Below are 20,064 nucleotides of genomic sequence, written 5' to 3' on the forward strand. Positions count from 1 at the left end.
GCTCTGCATCTGCCAGGGCTCTGCACACAGATGCTCAGCAAGGTCCCATCTCACAACTTTTTTCTGGGCTTGTGTCGGTGGCAGTGGAGGGAACACATCTCATTTACCACAGCGATGTCCGAATCTTGCCAGGCTGAAGTATTCTGGAGTGCAAATTGCCTTGCTGATGTCCAAATACCTCTGCTCATCTCCGCAGCCCAGTCTGGCTGAGTTATTAGACCACGCTCAGATCCTCTCTCATCTTCTTACCGATAACCAGGAGGAAACAAAGAGCAGAATACCTAATCTAATGGCCTGTTCTATTTATTTGTGCAACAAGTGATGTTGTGAAAAACACACCCCATCATCCTGCTGCCCAAATGCTGTTCATAGAGGGCCAGGCACAGCTCGGGGTGCTGGAGAGGCTTCCAGCAGCCTGCAGAAGGGCACTTTGCCTTCACAGCTGCCCTGGGACCCCACAGATCCCTGTCCTACTGCTGAGCGAGAGGCAGAAAGGAGCAATGACAATAAGCTGCTGCAGAAAATGTGTGAATTGTGATCTATTAAAGTGCTCCTTTCCTAAGTGCTTGTATATAACGTGGAAAAATGGTTGGGTGAGTGGGAAGAATAACCTGGTACTGCCTGCAGGCAGCAAAGGCGTGCCCGTGTTGGGCTGCGCCGTGTCCCTTAAATCCATTACCTATTGACTCATCCATCTTCAGAATTTCTCTGTATTTGCAACGTCCAAAACAAAGCCACAATAAGAAAATACGAAGCAGTGTGATAGGGGATTTTTAAGATCTGAGCTAAAAACAGGACCTGGGTGTTGTAAGAGGAAGAAAGCCAGCAGTGACACTGGGGGGGAGACAAACAGACGTGTGTCTGGGAGCTCTTTGGCATAGGAGGCGTTTACCTCCCATTTCTGAAACAAGCCGTGGATATCGGAGTCCAGCTCCACTCCTCGTTGTCCCTCAGCTCTGTGAAGGTGTCCTCCCGTAGGACTGGCCTGAACACTTCTTTCTTAGCTCTGGAGCGGGGGCAGCCAGGAGCAGTTTAAAAGCAAAAAACCCCTCTTCAGGCAAGCCTTTTTACTGAAATTGCCCATAGTCAAGGTCCATTTTTCGCCAGGCATACCTCTGTGCACGCCCATAAGGCTCGGAAGTAGGTGTCAGGTAGAAATCTGGGGATTGATCTCTTGCAGAACCAACAGCGGCGAGAAACTTGGGGCCGTAAAGCTCATTTTGCTCATTTTTACCTGACTGGGTAGAGATGTGGCTCACCGCTCTGTCTCGTTGCAATCTAATACTACAGCATTCAAAATGCCGTTATTAAAGGATTACTCTAATTGTGTAAAGCGAAAACTGGTAATTCAGTACCTAAATAACATCCTCTTTAAAAGACTGATTTAGCAGAGCTCTCCTTGCAGGTATGTAATTTGGACAGCTCGGTGACAGTTGGAAGAGCTTCCCTTATGATCTGCCGCAACTCACAGGGATATATTTAGCACGAACACGAGCCTGCTTACACTTTTTTCTCAGTCATTCATTGTAAGACTTCACCGGTATTTCTGTTTTTGAATGTGGAAGTTTGCTTTTATTGCCCTTTGTGTTAGTGCAGCCGCCCCGATGTGTCTGGAGCTGAGATTTCCCTTCCTGGAGGGCTGGTGACCCCCCTGAATCTGGCTTGTAAAACCTGGTGAATAGCGAGTAGATACAAATCACATAATTTTTCTGAACACACCAAGCTGTTTTCTCCAGCTGTGCTGTGCGGTACCTGCAGCTAACAGCCGGTACGTTTAGTTTGCTGTGCCCCGAGACTGGGAGCGGTCCTCCTGTCGTTTCTGGAGCACACGGAGTAAGCATTCAGCCCCAATAAATTTGTTTCAAAAGGTCTTTTACCTAAAGGTCTAAACCTAAAGGTTCGCCCTTGCTTTTTATCCACCTTGCCAGTATGATCTGAAGCTTTGATTACAAGCAGTGGAATACATTTGTTCAACTCTTGAAGGGAAAAAAAAGTATACGAAGTATGAATCCCATCAAATCTGGACGATCTCTGACACACTGTGCTGTGAAATACAAGTTGGGCGCTGTTCATATCCAACTTCACATTGTTTTTCAGTGAGTGTAAGAGTTGGTCTTAAAGCTGCTTTAATGACCTAACCCCGGAAAAATAGGAATTTTCATGGAGTGCCCTTTGAGTGTGGCTCAGAGTTTAGGGAGTGATGCACCTGTGGGGCAGTGACAGGAGAGAGCTGACAGTTTAGCTCCTCATAATTAGAAATATCTGCATGCTTCCAGCAAAGAGAGGGAGGAATTATAGGATGGCTGCAAGGAAAGGGGGGGGAGTTGTTGGAGCTAGAAAATAAAATGCTACTTGAGTATGGATTTGCACTGCAGTAATGGAATGCTCCAGGGGAGGCTGATCTCGGTGGAAACAGCAATGAATGACACACGGATAGAGCAGATTGTCAAAGCAGGCGGTTGGAGTCACAAGGCCCACGAAGCACTGATCTGTGCAGAAATTATTCCTTTTCCCTGGCTATGGAGGATGCAGGTGAAGAGATGTCCTGTGTGCCACAGGAAGGTGAATTGTTACAGCCTGCGAGATGTCTCGGTACGTCTAGTCCAGGAAGGGTTTGTAACCAGTGTGTGCTTACAGTAAAGGGATTAGCAAGAAATGGAGGAGGTGGTCTTAGGCAGACTAACGGCCAGAATGGATTTGGCAGCTCCCCAGGACAGACCAAAGGGATGTCTGTGAAGATCTCCCAGGGGAAAGTCCAGTCACTGCAGCCCCTACACTTCAAAGATCTGCTGGTGTTGTGTCCTGCAACTTGGCTGCACTACCACGATGCAAAACGTGATGTCGTTTGGGCATCACAGATAAAGCTGCTTGTGTTCTCTGGGTTTTTGTATCTTACTTTACAGTGCAGTTGTCTTCCTTTAAGCTTATCTACAGATTGCTTTCCTCCATTTCCAGGTTTTCTCTTAGGAACAATTTTCTTAAACGTTTCCTGTGCTATGTCTGTAATTGAAAAAGCAAAACAAAACCAGAGAGGTTAAAGAAAAAAAATAATAAAAACCAATCCCGAACAAAGCCATGTCATATCATTTCTGCCGCTACTCCATTATTTCCAAAGGCTGTGTTTTTCAGGGCTGTATTTGTAAGCTTTCTGAGCTTACCCTTCTCCTTATGTGACATAAGGAACTTGCCCATCTTTAAGCGTTGGCTCGTGCGTAGGTGGATTGAGGCCGGCAGCAGAGTTGTCACTGCCGGTGTTTGCTCTTTCCCCTTCGTCTGAGCTGCACGGCTGGACTGTGCTCAGAGCAGCTTCAGAAAAAGGAGGAAAGCAAACAAGCTGGGTAATAATTGCTTCGGCTGCCTGCCTTTCATTTGCCATCATTCCTGAGTCAGGACAAGCTGCCGCTGGGCTGTGTGATGCTGAGTGGGCGCTGGCAGTGCTGCCCTCCTCTCCTCTTCGGTTTCAACATCCAAGCAAACACGGTTTGGCTTTGTTTTGCTGCTGAGAAATGATAATAGAGACCCAAATATCCTGTATTCATTGCAAGGAGACGTGAAATGACATCCAGATCCCATCCAGGAGATCGTATTGCCTTCAAAGCAGCCGGCTGAGCTGCTGCTGCTGCCTGGCACTGCATCTTGCAGCAGTGTTTGCTGAGAGCTCTTTAAATTCCTCAACCACTGCCTGCTAACAAATGAATATAAATGATGTCTGAAACAGGCTCATTTAACTGGTGCCTAATACGTAGCGTTTGGCCTGGCAGAGTCAAAATACTGTGACTCAGCTTTGTAGGGCGAATTGAGTACTTTGTTTATTAAAATTACTGATTTGTGGTATAACGAGAAGGGCCGTGATTGCTGCTGCTTCTCACGATGAAGATTTAAAGGGCAGGTCATCGGTGTTCTCCAGCTGCAAAATATTTTCGATTATCTGTTCCTCTTCCGAATACTTCGCTGTTACATATTTCTTAGGCTGTGCCGTCGTTGGCCAGGTTTGGAAATCAGTGACTTGGATTTTGCTCTTCCTGGCCTCGGTGAGGCTCCTTACAGGTAAACAGAGCAGAATTTTGCCTCGCTTAACCGAGGGCACCGTGTTTCAATAGAGACAAACATCTGCAGCTGTTACAGATTGCTAATAGTTTGCTCTGAATTCCTTTTGCTTTATTTTCCTGTAAATAACTTGTGTTGGGTTATAACGCTGCACCATGCTGCATGTAATACTCAGCACTTCTCCCCTCCTCTTGGAAGTCTGAATCGAAGCTGGAGCTCTGCTGCTTTTGGCCATGCATGACTTAACACAAAGGTTGGTTAAAGCCTTTGGCTGTGATGTAATTTTTTCCTTTTTTTTTTGGTAGAGGCTCCCACATAGTAAGATATAATCACCATTTTGCCGAGTTTTATTAAATAACGATGCGCAGGAGAAGCGTTACAGCTTTGATAATCTTCAGTGGGAGTATGTGGAGGATGCCACAAGCTCGCAGGAAGGATTTCTAACCTGCCCCCAAATCTGTTTAGGTTTAATGCATTACAACTGTGCTGCACCCCGTGTTTTTTTCCCGATGGCCCAAACTTTGCATTTTGTGACCGATCACCTGCGCCTGACCGCAGGTCAGAGAGCAGAGTTGACGCTGATGCTTCAAGCATCAGATTTGGGCAACAAGAGCCCTCTGCACCTTGCCAGGTGTTAAGGCAAGATGTTCTTTTCCTCCTCCTGCTTTTCCAGTCGCTTTTCAGCCGAGCCGAGGGCTGTGTGTTGTTGCTAATTGCAGATAATGTAGTCCTGACACTTTGCAAAGTATCCATGGATGATATTCACCCAAAGGATGCTACCACTATCTTCAGAGATGCTGATACAGTTTTGCTGGCATAGACTCATTTAGTGATGAATTGCAGTAATAGCAGTTCAGGACCTACAGCATATTAGTGAAAATGAATCCACTGAGCACTGGTCCCATGGCACCACCACAGCACTTAGAGAACACCAATTTTCCTGAAGGGAGAGGAATCTGACTGAGTGTTAGCGATTTTTTTCCCAGCAGTGTGTTATTTGTATTTGTTTCTCGATGTGTGTTATTGTAAGGTAGTTAATGCACGTAAGAAAAGCAGGAAATGCCACAAACACAGAACACTTTTTTGGGTTGGTTCATGGAAGACTTGCACGTGCTACAGAAAGCAGAGATGGAGCAGTAATATTGCTCAATTTCTTGTTGTAAACTGACCTAACAGGAATCAGGGGCTAGTAAAGGCAGAAATGCCTTTAAGATCACCCAGGTGCTAGAAAATTCAATGGATCTGGAATACAGAAACTCATAAACCAGGAGGAAAGGTACAATACGCATCTCTCCTTTCCTCCTTCACCATTTCTATATCCTTCACGAGAGGAGGCACATCTGGGGTGTGCCTAGAGCATAGGAAGAAGGAGCTGCAAGCAGGTCTGAGGAGCTCTTTTCTGCTCTTGCTAAGTTTTAAGACGGTACCTTTGTATGTCCTTGTGTTTAAAACAACTCGCCATCCCAAGCCTTACTTTGATTTGTAGATATCTTGCCTCCAGTTTTTATAATTAACCTCCACTGCTGGTGGAACTGCCACCGGTTACGATTTTGCAGTTAACATCAAAGACTCGGTAAAACATCTTAATTGCCTCTTCCACGCACCAGAACGCGTTTGAAATGAGTTCAAAACGTGTGATGTGTCCTTAGGTGGTGAGGAAGGGCCATCTCACCATTGCCAAGGAACCTGGGGGGGAAAAGTAAAGGAGTGCTACAAATATCATATAGTCTCGCAGACTCTGACACACAAATCTGTACTGCCTTAGATATGCAGATATTGTAAAGAACTGGGGTTTATAGGTGGGTCCAGTGTTGTAGGGCATGGGAACCCTCCTAATGTCAGAGACGTTAAATGGGTTTAATGTAAACATTACCCTTATATAAGTGAGGGTAAGAAAAATAAGCATTTGTGGACCTATTGCTCCAGTATCTTTGGGAAAAGAGGAAAAAATGGGCATGAAAGTCCATGGAGGAAAGGCTGTTGTATCTGGCAGGTGACCTTGTTGGGTAGGTGTGAGTGTTTCACACACGCAGGGTGATCAGCTGATGAGTTAGGACAACAAAATAATTTTCTGTATTTTGTTATTTGAGAAGCAGCATGCCACTTCTCCGATTCTCGTAGAGATTCTGTAAGTTAATACAGTCAGAGGAATCCTTTTTTTCTGAGTAATTATAAAAATTAAATAAATCTGAAAGTGTGTTGCTTTCTGGTAGGTCAAGAAGCTTCCCAGTCTAAAGATCCAGGTATTGACAGATTATTTAAAATAATATTTAAAATTGGTAATAATTAAAATAATAATTAAAATTAATAATTAATATATAAAATAAATATTCAAAATAATAATAATCATAATCATCATCTTAGCTGTTGGACAGTTTTCTCAACACAACCTTAGCATTTTTAGTTTGTTCTACAGCTGCTTGTAGTATTTCTGCTGAAAAACATTTTGAGATGGTAGGGTTAACAAGGTATTTTCCACGTTCCTAGAGGAAGGATTACAAACCTCAGATGTTCCTTTCTGACTGAAATTAAAGTACAGCCTGCCTTAAGTAGCAACAGCCACAGGTTTCTGCTTTTAAAATCTAGATTTCTTCTGAGAAGTTATGACTTAATTAGCAAACAGCGCATATACATTTTGAAGGGTAATAAATAAATAAATATTAGCAAACAAGTCTGAAGAATATTTGAGGTAACGCAGGAGACAGGCTGGAGTCTCTGAGTAAGGACTAAATGCTGTATTGCAGCAACCACTACTTGTAATGCACTAAAGGTTGAGATAAGTTATATAACGTAGTGATAAACAAAACTTCTTCCTTTGTGCCCGAGAGTTTGTCACATACAGAGTAGTACCAATGCTACAAAGACTTGATACTCAAAGTTTTAATTTTCTTAAAGAATTCAGAAGGCTGAAAACAAAACAGCAAACAAAACCTGCATGCTCCTAATGGAATTATATCGAGTTATATCCCTTTATCTCAAAAGCGAAGTTTCTCACCCAAGACTCGTCCTGTCATTCGTGCTATGTGAGGTCCTGTGGTTAATTCGGGCTGCTGATGGACGAGCACCCCCCGTAATCCCCCTTCAGGAGGGGCTCCGTGCACGTTAGGGGACTGCAGTACCTCGGTGCCCGCGTGGGCACAAACTCATTACGGCTCTGCAGATTTGGAGCAGAAAAGCTCCTACAGGTCTTCCAGTAAACAACTACCTAATTACGTTCTGCTGGGACGTGCAGGTAGGAAATGTAATACCCTTGGCAGGTTTCTCCGGGACTCCTAAAGCAGCAAAACCGTGTATGCATGAGGAATAACACAAAGCACATCTCGGTGCTCTGCAGGAGGGCAGATGCAAATTCACATGAGCAAATTCAGAACCGAAGGCACAGAAACCAGCTTAGAGTTGCTTCAAAGCCTCGTACTCACCCTTCCCTGTGAGCTTCTCCTTTCTCTAGCTCCTGGATGACCCCCAACAAGACCTTGATGGTTTCCTGACTGGAGCTGATCAGATTCTCCATCACCTGCAGCTGCGCTTTCAAGTCCACAACTTCGGTGTGAGGCACGATTTGCTGGCATTCCTCGCTCAGGGCGACGGCGGCCTGGCAGCTGGGCGAGGCGTCGCCTCGAGGGCTGCGCTCGTGCCGCTCGCCGGCCGGGCACCGAGCCTGCAGCGGGCAGGAGGGCGCCTCGGCGGCCTGCGGCTGGACCCCGTTGAGGTGCACGGTCCTCTTGCTGTCCTCCTCGCCCCCCGCCGGGCACAGCGACCACTCGGCTTCGGGCTGCGAGGCGTCCGCGCCGCCCGCCGGCAGGTAGAGGGTGGCCACCTCCGTTTTGAACACCCTCCCCTGGAGGGGCTGCCCGGGCTCCTCGCTCCCCGGCTCCGGCTTGGCCGCGTTGTGGAGGGGGCAGCCGGGGGGCTCGGCGCCCTGCCAAGCCCCCGCGCACGCCCGCTCGCCCACGTGGGAGATGAACTCGGCCGTCTGCAGGCTGCCGGCCTTCCTGCCCCACTGGCCCTCCTCCCCCGAGCTCCTGCCCTCCTTGTCCTTCAGGTCTACCAGGAACCCGTTGTTCTCGCCCTTGAAGGCGTCGACGGCGGAGGCGCTCTTGATGATATTCCCTTTCTTGCGGTCCAGGGGGAAGGTCTGGTAACACTTCTTGAGGTCGGGGGAGGTCTGCACCCCCGTGCTCTTGGTGACGTTGGGGATGGACCTGCGGGCCGGCACCGTCATGTACTTGCGGTAGGCCGTTTTGTAGGACAGCGCCTTCGCCTCTCGCTTCTCGCTGTCCTGGCTGGTGGCGAGCTGCTTGTCCCGCTGCTCGTTCTGGGCCTCGCAGATGTCCTTGAATCTCACCTGCAGGGCCTTGTTGCGCTTCTTGATCTGCCGGTTGGGATCCAGAGCATATTTCATCTCCAGAGCGAGCGAAGCTGCTGGCTCAACTTCGCTTTCCGAGGCGGTGAGTAAGCATTTGCTGGGCTCCTTACTCACCATGATGCCTGCAGTCAAAAACAGTTCGAAAAGGCCGTGTTATAACAGAACTACAAGGTTTTCCCCCTAGTTTTTCCCCAAACTTTTCATATTTGAGCTCATTTCCTGTGCTCTCACTAAAGAGGTCGGCGCTCACAACCTTTTTTTGCTGGATTCTCTTCATTAACTCATAATCCTCGCTATTAGGTACTAGATGTTGGTCTTTTGCTAAAAAATACCACCTTTATCTTGCCATGCTTTATGAGATCCGTTAAAACCTGCTCTTGGGGAGCAGACTGTGACCTCTGCAGGGTGACAAACCCAGCTGCTCGGGGGGTGAAACCTCATTTTTGTGGCACCCAGGAGGTTTTCCAGGGTTTTTCTATGGGGGCTGGCTCCCCACGCAGGCTGTGCTGCACGGGAACCAGGCGCTCAGGAAGCGGGTTACTTCAATTTACTTCACAGTTACTAAAAAGTAAAAGAGAAAATAATTTTTAAAAGTCTGTTTGTATATTTAGGGAGAAGTCTGTAGCACCGTACCCTTAACTCTCCTTTAATGCAGATGTTGGTGGCAAGAAATATCAAACTGGCAATATTTTTACAGCATGCTTGCTCAGAAAACATGACTCCTGTGCACTATAGTCTGCGTCCTGGCACAAGATTTATCTAATTTCTCATTGCAGATGTCAATACCTGGATTTTTTTTGAAATCTACCTCACAGCTAAACATAAAATCTGGATGCAGATGAATTTTTAGCAACCCGTTGGTCCTGCTGTGTGCATAAAGTTTATGGTCTTTGAAAGTTTCTGGAAGAAGGCGGCAGTGCAGAAATTAGTTTTGCTTCAAATGCAAAACAAGCCATCCTTTACTAGAAGCACAATATACCTTTATAACAGAGCTTCTTGTCCTAAAGTATCCTAAAGTACTGAAAAATAAGAAAAAAAAAAAAACAACGAAAACTGTGATGAGTCAGAGCAATGACTTAATCTGCTATTGAAATACGAGCACCTCCTCAAGGATGAAAAGATGCCAACTGCTTAGCACAGAGCAAGGAAAAAAAGCAGCTCTATCTCTGTGCAGATCATGTGGGATCTGGAGTAACTGGATGGCTAAGACCTCATTTTTACACTTCATTTGAAGTTGTCATTTTTAGTCTCCTATTGCGCAAATTCCTCCCTAATGCTGAGATTTACTGAATTACCCAATTCTCACTTAATCCGGGTGTTCTGCGGGTGTCTCCTGTTTAAACACGGCTGTACCTTCAGCGGGGCTGGGAGTACGAGGTATAATGAGCAAAGGGACTTCCAGGCGTGGCATTTGGAATAAGTTTTTGATAAAAATTCTCCCATTAATAAAAAATCTGAAACTCTTGAAGACTTAAGTGCCACAATTGGGTATGTTTTATAACATCAGCTCAGCGGTACAAGTGAATACCTGTGACTAGGCTGTGTTTAGTTTTAATTTAATACAAGATAAGAAGTTAGATTCAGTGGAAATCTGAATGTTTACAGTGTTCAAAAAAGTGATTATAACCCTAAGAAATACGAACACATGAAAGTGTGTGGCAGACAACCTGTACGCTGCAAGGCTGGGCCTCTGCTTTATCCAACAGCTTTCAAAAATCTCATGCAAATGTGTCAATACTTAAACTTTTATCATGTTATACTCTATTTCAGTTAGATTTCTTAGAGTGCTAGATACAAGTCTGTATGTATAAACAGAGTGCCTGATAGCAGCGTGACCATGTCCCTCTTGTTATGGGGAAAAAGATGGTAAAAGGAACTGCTGAAAGGGAGCCTAAAGATAAAAGTGAAGCTGAATGTTATGTCACGGAGATCTCTTTTATGTTGTGCTTGGGTATGGACGCTCAGCTCTCTGTATGCCTGTAAACCATGATGTTTAGATATTTTTTTCAGAAAAGTGAACTACGTAGGAATGGTACAAAGTTTTTCTTCTAATTTAAAACCTAAATAAGGGGCCAGTTGTGCTGTGTGAACACCAGTATCCTATGCTGGCTGTTTGGGGCTGTCTTTTAATCATATCACTTGCAGGGTGAAGTGACGCCCGTGAGACACATCCTGTGTACAGAATCCCATTTGTTCCCAGCTTCCAGAAGCAGTGCTGGTAGAAAATGCATCCAGCTAGCTGAAGGTGGAATTTTACAACACTTTGGATAACAAAGCGCTTTGTAGGATACAAACCTCTGCATCCGTCATCCTGCTGCTTGACAGATGTATACTGCACATAGATAAAATATGGTGTAAAAACTAGTGTCAAAAAAAAAAAAAAAGCACTTTCATAAATATAGAGCTATTGGAAGCAAGTCTATCTTAACTTCCATAGATCTGATAAGTCAGTAAGTTTGCCAAAAACAAAAAAGAAAAAATACAGTAACACAGCAGCCATTGCATCCCGTATGTTCAAATCTGCTCATCTGGGTTCCTGCACTATTAGGGAATTTTACCAGATATGGTACATTGCCTTAGAAAGATGTGAAATCCACCTGAAATACTGGAATTATTTCTGAAGAGAGGATGCATTTTTACCCATTAAAGAGGCTCACAAAAGTTGGTTGTTAGATCTGGAAGTCACTCACTGCAAACATCTCTTAGGATACCTTAGAGTTGTCAATGTTCCTGGCAGAGTCAGTTTTCTGGCACTTTATTTGACAGTAGGCTCCACTAGCACACAATTTATGCTACAGTATTGGTTTGATAATTTATTAGAATGCATGCGAACAATCTCAGATTATTTGGGATACTGCTTTATCCCACAATCTTTGGGAATTGTGGATCACTGGGTCTGTTTGGAATGACTTAATTGGCGGAATTATGTTATCTCCATTAATGTTATTAATGGAGCTGCTAACCCAGATGAAACCAGGAGCCCGGTGATATTCTACAGAGTAGAAATAGCTAAATGCAGCACTCCATTCGGTGTTGCAGTTAATTTTAAGCGTGTCTCTAATAGCCAGAAATTGATTCTTCAAAAATGCTCGTCTCCCTTTCCCAGTTGCACGGGCCTGATTGATTTAGTTAATCTAGAGTTTTCCGTTCCCTCCGGTCGCTCGGACTAACAATCTTATCAGCAGCTGTGACTGACAACCACCAAAAGAACGAGAGCTGATTTTTTTGGAAGATTTACTCAGTTCTCAGCATGTTGAAGGAGAACTGGATGTGCACGCTGGAAAGCAGAGTGGTTGAGCCAAGGGTTGATTTAGAGTTACATAAACTTTTCTGTGTTAAATACGTAATACTTTTTGTTTCAATTATGTTTTGGACAAGGTTTTGACTCCAAGCTTGGTTTACTGACACTACAAGGTACTCTTCTGGGAGTGCTGTTTAACCATCTCACCTGTATTTGAGCTCAGCTGGTGCTAGAGCTCTCCCCTCTTTCCACTAAGCTCAGTGCCAAAATTCGTACAGATTTCATGGGGAACAGGAGCGTGCCATGGGCACAGCCTGCACCTGGATGGGTAAACTGGAAAAGGAAACCTCATTATCACTTATTTCCAGTTCCCAAACTATCTATCTGTAATCCTAATGATGGAGATCCTCAATTTGCTTGAGCACTGCAAACCTTATGGCTTCCCGCATCACGGGGCTAGTAAAGGCTTGGGATCTGAATTTCGGCTGCAGATGCCAACAGAGAGCACACATTGAAACTTTCTGTCTGTGGCTCTTCTAAACAAACCCTGATTGTGTGACGTGATTTGCTAAGCAGAATATGTAGTGATCACAGAGCTTATTTTTCAGTTTTTAGCCTTGATTTGTTTATAAACTCCTGGCTGATTAAACTTAAGCAGTGTTCCCTGATGTTTGAATATGGAAATAAACTGTTCAATAATAATAAAGCGATGCACAGAGAAGCCTGAAGTTGGTACAGAATCTCCTAGTTAAGCCATGGAAAGCACCTGCTCTATTATTTCAGGCTCTCAGGAGCATGTTTTATTCAACTTAATAAATGTCTCCCGTTCAGTTCTTCATTTTCATTGACACTGCCCGGATTTCCTTCTCTTGGTTCAAAAGTGGTGCTGGGCATGGCCAGGAAGGAGACCTGCCTTAACCTGGCTCGTGCCTCACTTACGAGGTTAAATCTGTGTCGGTAGGCAAGCCACAAGCACATCTGCACAGGACTTCACTGTCCCCTTGCCCAAACTGCTCAAAGTCACTGCACTACCCAGGGAATTAAGCTGCCGGATTTCTCTATTGATTTTTTTTAATGATGGAAAAGGAGCCTTGTAACCTACCTCGTAATTTCAATTTGATTCCTGTCAGTTTGACACAGAAATGTATTCAGAGCGTAAACGTGCCAGCAAACAGCACGGACCACGTGCAACTTCCCAAGTTCTGCATGCAGACAAAAGGCCCAGATCCCAGCCTGGAAAGGCGTTGGGGATTTGGCTGTAAACTTCTGTGCACGTGTTAAGAGCACAAAGGAAAAATAAGACAAGGGATTGCGAAGTATTGGAGTTCACTGTGTAAAGGGGAGCCCACTGGGGATACGTACCTTCAGGCTTCTCAAGGCTATAGTTCCTCATAAGAAATTCAGCTCTGTTCTTATGCATCTAAATATTATCATAAAGTTTAGTAACGTGTATTTGTTTTACAAAAAAGTATTTTATGTCCACAGGTTGTCTTTTAAATGCATGCATAGCCTATAGTCCATTTCTGTCTTTAAAAATAGACATTTGAAAGAAACTGGGATTCACTTCCTATGAAGGAACAGGAGATGGAATCCTATTTAGGTAGATTCACAATATACTATCGTGTAGCCCAGTGACAGCAAGCTGAGGATATTCTACATGTAACCTAAAAATTTTTCTTAATTTTGAATTACGTAGATTCTTTTCCCCAACTTTCAGACATTCTTTCAGCTTTCTGAGGAGCGTTGTCAGTCTTTTAGAAGGAATCCGATCGTTAGATTAACTGGCCATTCTATCATACAAACCTCAAAATCATGTAGTAATGTCCTAAAGATTAATCAGTAAAGTCCAATAAACAAGCTGGACTGATAAAAAAGAAATTAATTGGAAGTTAATAATGATCTTAGCCAGTTATTAGTTGTTGCAGACACTTGCCTGATGTTACAAGTGCGTATAGACTTTTAATACTCAGCTCTGAGGGTGAAATCTGGCCTCTAGCTACCCGTAAGGTGTGCCCCATTTTTGTGGGTTACAAAGTCCAGATGGTTGTTAGGGGAAAAAATACTGCGTGTAGTGACACACCGAACTGACGTGGAGACCACTCCGTCTTCCTTTTATCAGAATTGTTCATGTAGAATAATAAAGTTAGCAGTGCTGGTAAATGTCAAACTATTTTTTTCTTTTTAAATCTGTTCTGAAACCCTTAGGCATTGAACTTGAATTTTCTCTCTTGAACTTCCCTATTTATTGCTCAATAGCGAATTCATTCTCGTTGCTGTGTTTATGGATTCTGTATTTTATCAAGCAGAGGGCGAGCTGCCATAGCCTTACAATCTCCCTGCTTTGGGAAGTTTGCACCACTTCCATGAACTACACAGAGCGCTGCTACCTTTTGCCCAACTCAGTGCTTTGCAGCCTGTGGTCTGGAGACGCTTTGCTTTTGTTTCACCTTTGTTCTGTCTTCCTGAGAAGAATTTACAGCTTCCACAGACAAAAACAAAGCTGAAACCCTGCTGACTTGAAGCTGATGTTTCACTTTTCAGGAACTTTCTCCTGCAAAAACAGCTTTGGGGTGCATTACTTGGAAATAACGCACTGTGCTGTAAACCACAAATGTTTGGTGGAGTTGTGATGCTCAGCAGGACGAAATGGTCGAGCAGTTGGACTGGATGGTCCTGGAAAGTCTGCTCCAACAGAACTGTCCTGTCTGTTGATCAGCCAGTTGCAGCGTGACCCAGGAGGGATTCTTAATTGCCCTAAAGTCTTCCTTTGGACTAAGTACGATCGCGTGGCGTTTGGTTCTTTTTCTTTTTCCTCCCCCCATTGGTAGGCTCTGTACGAATGATATATAAAAGTCACATCCCAGCTAATGGCTCAGGTGGTCAATAAATGCCTTTAAATGCTCTTGTGAGCTTTAGCTTTACAGCTAAGTGGCTGGAAATAAAATATGTGATTTAATAAGCCTATGGAATTTTAGATAGAGAAGCTACGTATTGCAGGATAAACTATTTAAAACTTCCTTACAATGCAGTTTCCCTGAGTACACAAATGCTACGTCTTATCTTCTACATCTTTGATGTCTGCTGTGTGTTCTGAACCCAAATTTGTAATAGCACTCAGGTTTTGGTGCTTCCTATATCGGTGAGTAAGATAAGATCAAAAGGTGGCGATAAAATCTGGTACAATAAGGGTTACTTTCCCCTAAATGTTTGTACAACTCACACTAGTAAGAGATCTGCACTTACATAATGCAGACCCTTGTGGCCTGAGTTAATAACCATTTCCTTCATGTTGGAACAAACACAGTGTCAGAAATACTCCCTGCCAATTCACAGCATTCAGAGGGCTGACAATATGAAACGTTTGCTAGAATGTACGATGGCACGGCGCTATTACAAGAATTATGCTCGCTTTTAATGTATTATGCAGCTATTGCTGCTATAAAAATCTGAGTAAAGGTTTATTAGCATTATTTTGCCCAGATTTACATGGCAACTCTTTCAGTGTTACAGCTGATACTTGTAGTGGAAGGATGTTGCTGAGGATGTGTTGCTAGGAGAATCGCAAATAGCTCTGCTTCTACTCCGCTGTCTTCCAGGAGCCCAAAGCCAGCCTACTTTCACTGGAAGCCTTTTGTCATTTTTATGGCACTTTCTCTTAAATAATTAAAGTAGCAAGCGTAAAAACGAGAACTTAAGGACAGTTCTTAATCTGCGTTATTTTTAATACCAACCTCTAATTGTTCTCCATAAACAACAGTAGTTTTTGTGAGTGTTTGGAGGGGAAAAAAACAAGTACCAAATGATGACAAGGAAAGCAGTTCTGCTCAGCTTGTCTTTTTGCATCCTGGCTTTCCAAGTGATGGGGAGGATACAGACAGGAAAAGTTAGAGAAGCAGGTTCCAGCCCCTTGCTTGAGCCTTACAGCTTTACTTTTGCTGTGGAGGCGCTGGAAGGCACCGTGGCACTGGGCTCGGGCCCAAACCGGGCATTTTAGCAGGTTATTAATTGTTATTAATTGACGAATAACATCATTCTAGGAGACTGGAGTTTTGAACTCCAGTGCTGGCACTGGGAAATAAACGCTGGGTGATTTTCACCCTCTTGAGGAGGGCATCTGTGAACAGCTTTAGTCTCCAGCAGGTTCTGGCTCTGTTGAGACCTGAGCCTGCTGGTGGTGGGGGAGGCAGAGTGGTGCACACATCAGCCTGACCTTTGCAACAGGAAAGGCTGGGACAAAACTGGACGTTGGTTACCTGCAGGGTGACATTTAATTGCTCTACTGCGAGTGAGAAATATTCCCAAATGCTGCAGAAATTCCTTCTTAAGAGCTGGTTTCTCCAATGCTGTTGAAATAACGTGAAGGAAGAGCCGAATTCTGGTGTGGGGTGAAGTTGTCTTTAATTCAGACATCTGTGCAAAAGCCCAACATCTCCAATCCTAATGTCTCAGCTTCTCAAATGGGAGCAATGTGGGACAAGGCTTGGAGCTGCTGAGCACCCAGGTGAACGTGCTTGTTCCAGGTCACCAGGGGAAACGTTTTTGGTTCAGTACAGGAAGAACTGCGTGGAGAACGAAGGGGAGAGCGATGAGAGCACACACGGGTGGTACGGAGATGGAAACTGAACTGCTGCTGGGTGTTGTGAACCTGGGAGGCGACGTGGAGGAAGATCTCCACAAACGCTTGGTGTTGTCGGTGGGTTATTTGTGGCACGGACGATCAGGAAGCACATCACAACAATCAGTAGAGATCTTCTCGGGGATATTTATATGGCCCTTTTGTCAGTCTGAGTTAATGTACTGTGCTCATCTGAAACTGTAGGACTGTGGCTGAGAAGTCCCCTATTATTAATCGGAATTGCCTGAATAACGCTCTAGGCACCAGAATTGCCTACCAGTCAGATAATTTGCATCATTTTTATTGTGGCTTTGTGTGTTTTTAGACTTGCACAAAGTGCGAATGCAAGATATAACACATTTTTCTCACCAGCCTGCTCAGCGAGGGCTACCTAAAATACACAGATTCATCTTGAATGGAGGCAGTGAGGCCCAGCCCGTAGAAGGGATCAGTGTTATCGGTGTCAGCAGGCAGTTCGGGCGGCATTTCTCGCTGAATTCCTCTCTTCAGCACTGGGATGTTTTGTCTGTCCCTTTGTCAGCTCCTCAGAGATAGTGCAGCGTTTTATTTGCTGATGGCCTTGATACACAAAAATGTATTAAAGCGATCCCCACTGTAAATGTCTGCACTCGCAGCTATCTCCTCCTCCATTTCTGATTGCGTTTGCAGGAGGGAATAATGAATGTAACAGCGAAATGGGCATGACCACCCAATTACTAATGATATGAAGGAGAGATTGGGTTTGCTGTAAATGCTGGTTCTTATGCCTATATGAGTGTCCAAATGCTGTTGATTTGACTAAATTCTCTTCTTCCTCCTTTTCCCAAGGAGAGCAGAAGCAGCCAGCGAGACCCAAACCACTTTCCACAGTGCTAACTTCACCATGCAGTCCTGAAGCTGCACCCCTGCTTAAGCACTTTTATATCAGGCACTACACAGCCTCTTTCCTCATTTTTAAAAAGTCACTGGTGCCTCGGTTCGCGTGCCTGGGGCTTCCTTGGGCTCTGTAACTTGCAGCAGCTTTGATCTCCCTGACTCGTTCGCAGGCAGCAGCACTGCAGCTCTGGCGTGAGCGTTGGCTGCTGTGAATTTGTGGGCAGCACAGAGCAGCTCCGTGCTCTCGCCGTGCTCAGGCACCCCCAAACCACCCCAGCACCCTACCTGAGGAGGGGTCGGGTCTGTCCCCCCACGCTGTGGTCACAGTGGTGGGCTCTCACGTCTGCGTCGTGTGCCTCACTGCACTCCAACACGACTTCTGAGTCCTGCTGCTGTGAAGGGGGCTGTGTTTCACCTGCCTGGGTCTCAGAAGTCAGGGCAGAACTAAATGCACGGTGACAGTTTCTATTGGAAACTGTGCTGGATGTTTTGGGGAGTACAACACGGGTTTTACTGCCATGGCTTGTTTCAGAGGACTGTCTCTTGTATGACTGAATCACTGACTGGGTGTCTGCGTTTTTCCTGGAGGTTAAAAAAATGAAGAGGTGAGGAAGGGCAGCTGTAAAACAAGCAGGGAACGATTTTTTTTTTTTATTATTTTTAAAAAAAGCAAGCACAAACCAAGTAAATCCTTCTTTCTTAGCTGTTAACACTTCCTAGCTCCAGACCATACAGGCTCATCCTCCTTTGCTTTTGTTTTTAAAATAGTTTAATTTTGTAACTACGTGGGCATCGTGCACAGGCATGCTGTAGTGCACACACACAGGCAAAAAAAAACATGAACCCCTTGCTTCTCTTCCCCATGGGTGGCATGAGGTTGGGGTTTTGCCAGTATTCTTTCTGGACAAAAATAGAAGGAATCGCTGTACCAGGTAAAATGGAAGCAAATACACGTAGAGGAAAAGGGCTTTAAAAAAAAAAAAAGTAATGATAATAAAAAAATTAATGGCCTCTCTGGAGATGAGTGGAAAACTTCAGCTTTGCACCTGGAGGAGCAGGATGGCCAGGTGGAAATCAGGAAGGGAGGAAGGCACGCTTCGGTGCACAAGACTGCTGCCAGAAAGGGACCGTGCAGCTGAGGCAGACAGCACCTAAAGGAAAAAAAACTTCACGCAGGACTTCCAGTGTTCACTTATTGTGAGAAGTGAGTGTGTGCCAGGCACTGCAGGTTTTCTTTCTGCAGGGTTGGTAAATTCTGTGCAAAAGCCACGTGCTTACATGTTCTTGGGTCCCCTGTCTGACCGCATTTTTTTAACCTGTTCTATGAAACTGGTGTTAGAGAACTTCAGAAAGCAAACTGGGGGTGTTTCTGCAGGAAAAGCTAGCGTCAGTAAGCGCTTTATTCACAACTCCTTTAGCCCTCTGTTGAAATGCTTCTTTTTGTGTACTGCTGCCTGATGGCACTGAGAATTAACACCAAAGTCTAACAGAAATCCACTCTAGACTCTAACAGAGTCTAGCAGAAATCCCCCTACAACCTGGCCCCACTAAGCTGTACAGCTGAATTTCTAACATACCTGACCACGTGTGCACAACCCTATTACTGGTTACAGATGAACTTCTCCAGTAGCTGCAACATCAAATGTTTTGTGTTAACATCTGCCTTTGCATTTGTGAGATGTTTCACTCGCTGTTTCGGTATGGACTGAGTTTGAGGCCAAACGATCAGCGAAGTGTGTGGATGTGGAGGAACTTCTGCACCCCCTGTGAGGACAGAAATCTCCTCCTGCAGAGCTGGGTTAAGAGGTTCCTGTCTGCATCCAGGTGCTGTAGGACCGAGAGCTCTTCAGAGCCAGGGCTTTGAAGCCCACCTGTTTCACTCAGACTGGGAAAATGGCTCTGACTCCTCCGTACGCCTCTGTACTTACAGCTTGGCTTTGGCTGTGACAACTACCGCTGCAGTAAAGTCAGGCCTGCTGCCTTCCTGCCACTAAAGGGGGGAAAAATAAGCAAAGAGGAGGACATAAAAAGCAGCTGTTGGGTCACTGAGTTATTATTCTTACAACCTGCTATCGTTGCCTGTGAGACTCGTGCTCGTACATATACCTGGTGACTTTTCAGCAGGTGACTTTCAAGGCACGGATCACCCCGATGCTGTACGAACGTGCAGACAGGCTGAACTGCTCTGGAAGTAAGAAGGGATCAGCAGAGAGCTGTCTCCTGCCTGAATGTCGTAGCACTGTAGTAAATTGACTTCAAAGGGACGTGCCACTAAAATCAGAGAATGCTCTGATCATCTTCTGTGCAGTCCAGAATAATCTGAAACTTGGTACCTAATGAGTGGCACCTGTGCACGTTCATAGGTTAGACAGCATGATTCTGTGCAGAACAAAAGCAAACAGCACTTTTCAAATGGCCACATAGCAAATACCCCCCCAAATTCACCACACTGTGGTTTTTATACTTCAAATATGTTTGCAGTCTCCTTTCCCTACAGCCTATTGGATTTGAAAACTGAGCAAACAAAATAGAAGGCAGTGCTGCGCTCCGAAACAGATCCAGGTTTGTTGCTTACATGCTTTTTAATATCTCGCACAGATTTTCAGCAGTTCTTTATATAGTGCCTGTCGTAAGGCACAAAATAATCCCGCTTTAATCACTAATTTAAGCGAGCTTGGTATGCGGCTCCGCTCTCTGATATCCTAGGCTCACTGCAGTTCCCCCAGGTACGCGTGGATTTTGGGACTGCACCTCCCAAGTTGTCCCTGCCCAAGCTGCCTCCGCTCGCCCTGAGGTACCACCGGCTGCGTTGCAGCACAGCTTTTTGGCAAGCCGTGAGCTTTCGCTGCCTCTCACTCCCCCACCAGCCGCAGGCAGAAGCGGTGTTGCACGGCACTGTTATAAGGTCGCTTTCAATGC

At 45.1% G+C, this 20,064-nt stretch overlaps 2 protein-coding genes across 5 annotated transcripts in view; one reads left to right on the plus strand and one right to left on the minus strand.

Annotated features, from left to right (window-relative positions):
• DOCK1 (dedicator of cytokinesis 1) overlaps positions 1–20,064 on the plus strand; it is a 257,618-nt gene that overhangs the window by 91,062 nt on the left and 146,492 nt on the right. The gene's annotated exons all lie outside the window — the stretch shown is intronic.
• Positions 1–20,064, minus strand: part of INSYN2A (inhibitory synaptic factor 2A) — a 38,507-nt gene that overhangs the window by 16,624 nt on the left and 1,819 nt on the right. The window contains exon 2 of the mRNA XM_084525026.1: positions 7,467–8,535. Within this exon, the coding sequence (XP_084381152.1) occupies positions 7,467–8,530 (1,064 nt within the window). The 5' untranslated portion in view covers positions 8,531–8,535. The remainder of the gene's footprint in view (positions 1–7,466; positions 8,536–20,064) is intronic.

Source organism: Aythya ferina, assembly GCF_964211825.1.
Source record: "Aythya ferina genome assembly, chromosome: 7".
Classification (NCBI taxonomy): domain Eukaryota; kingdom Metazoa; phylum Chordata; class Aves; order Anseriformes; family Anatidae; genus Aythya; species Aythya ferina.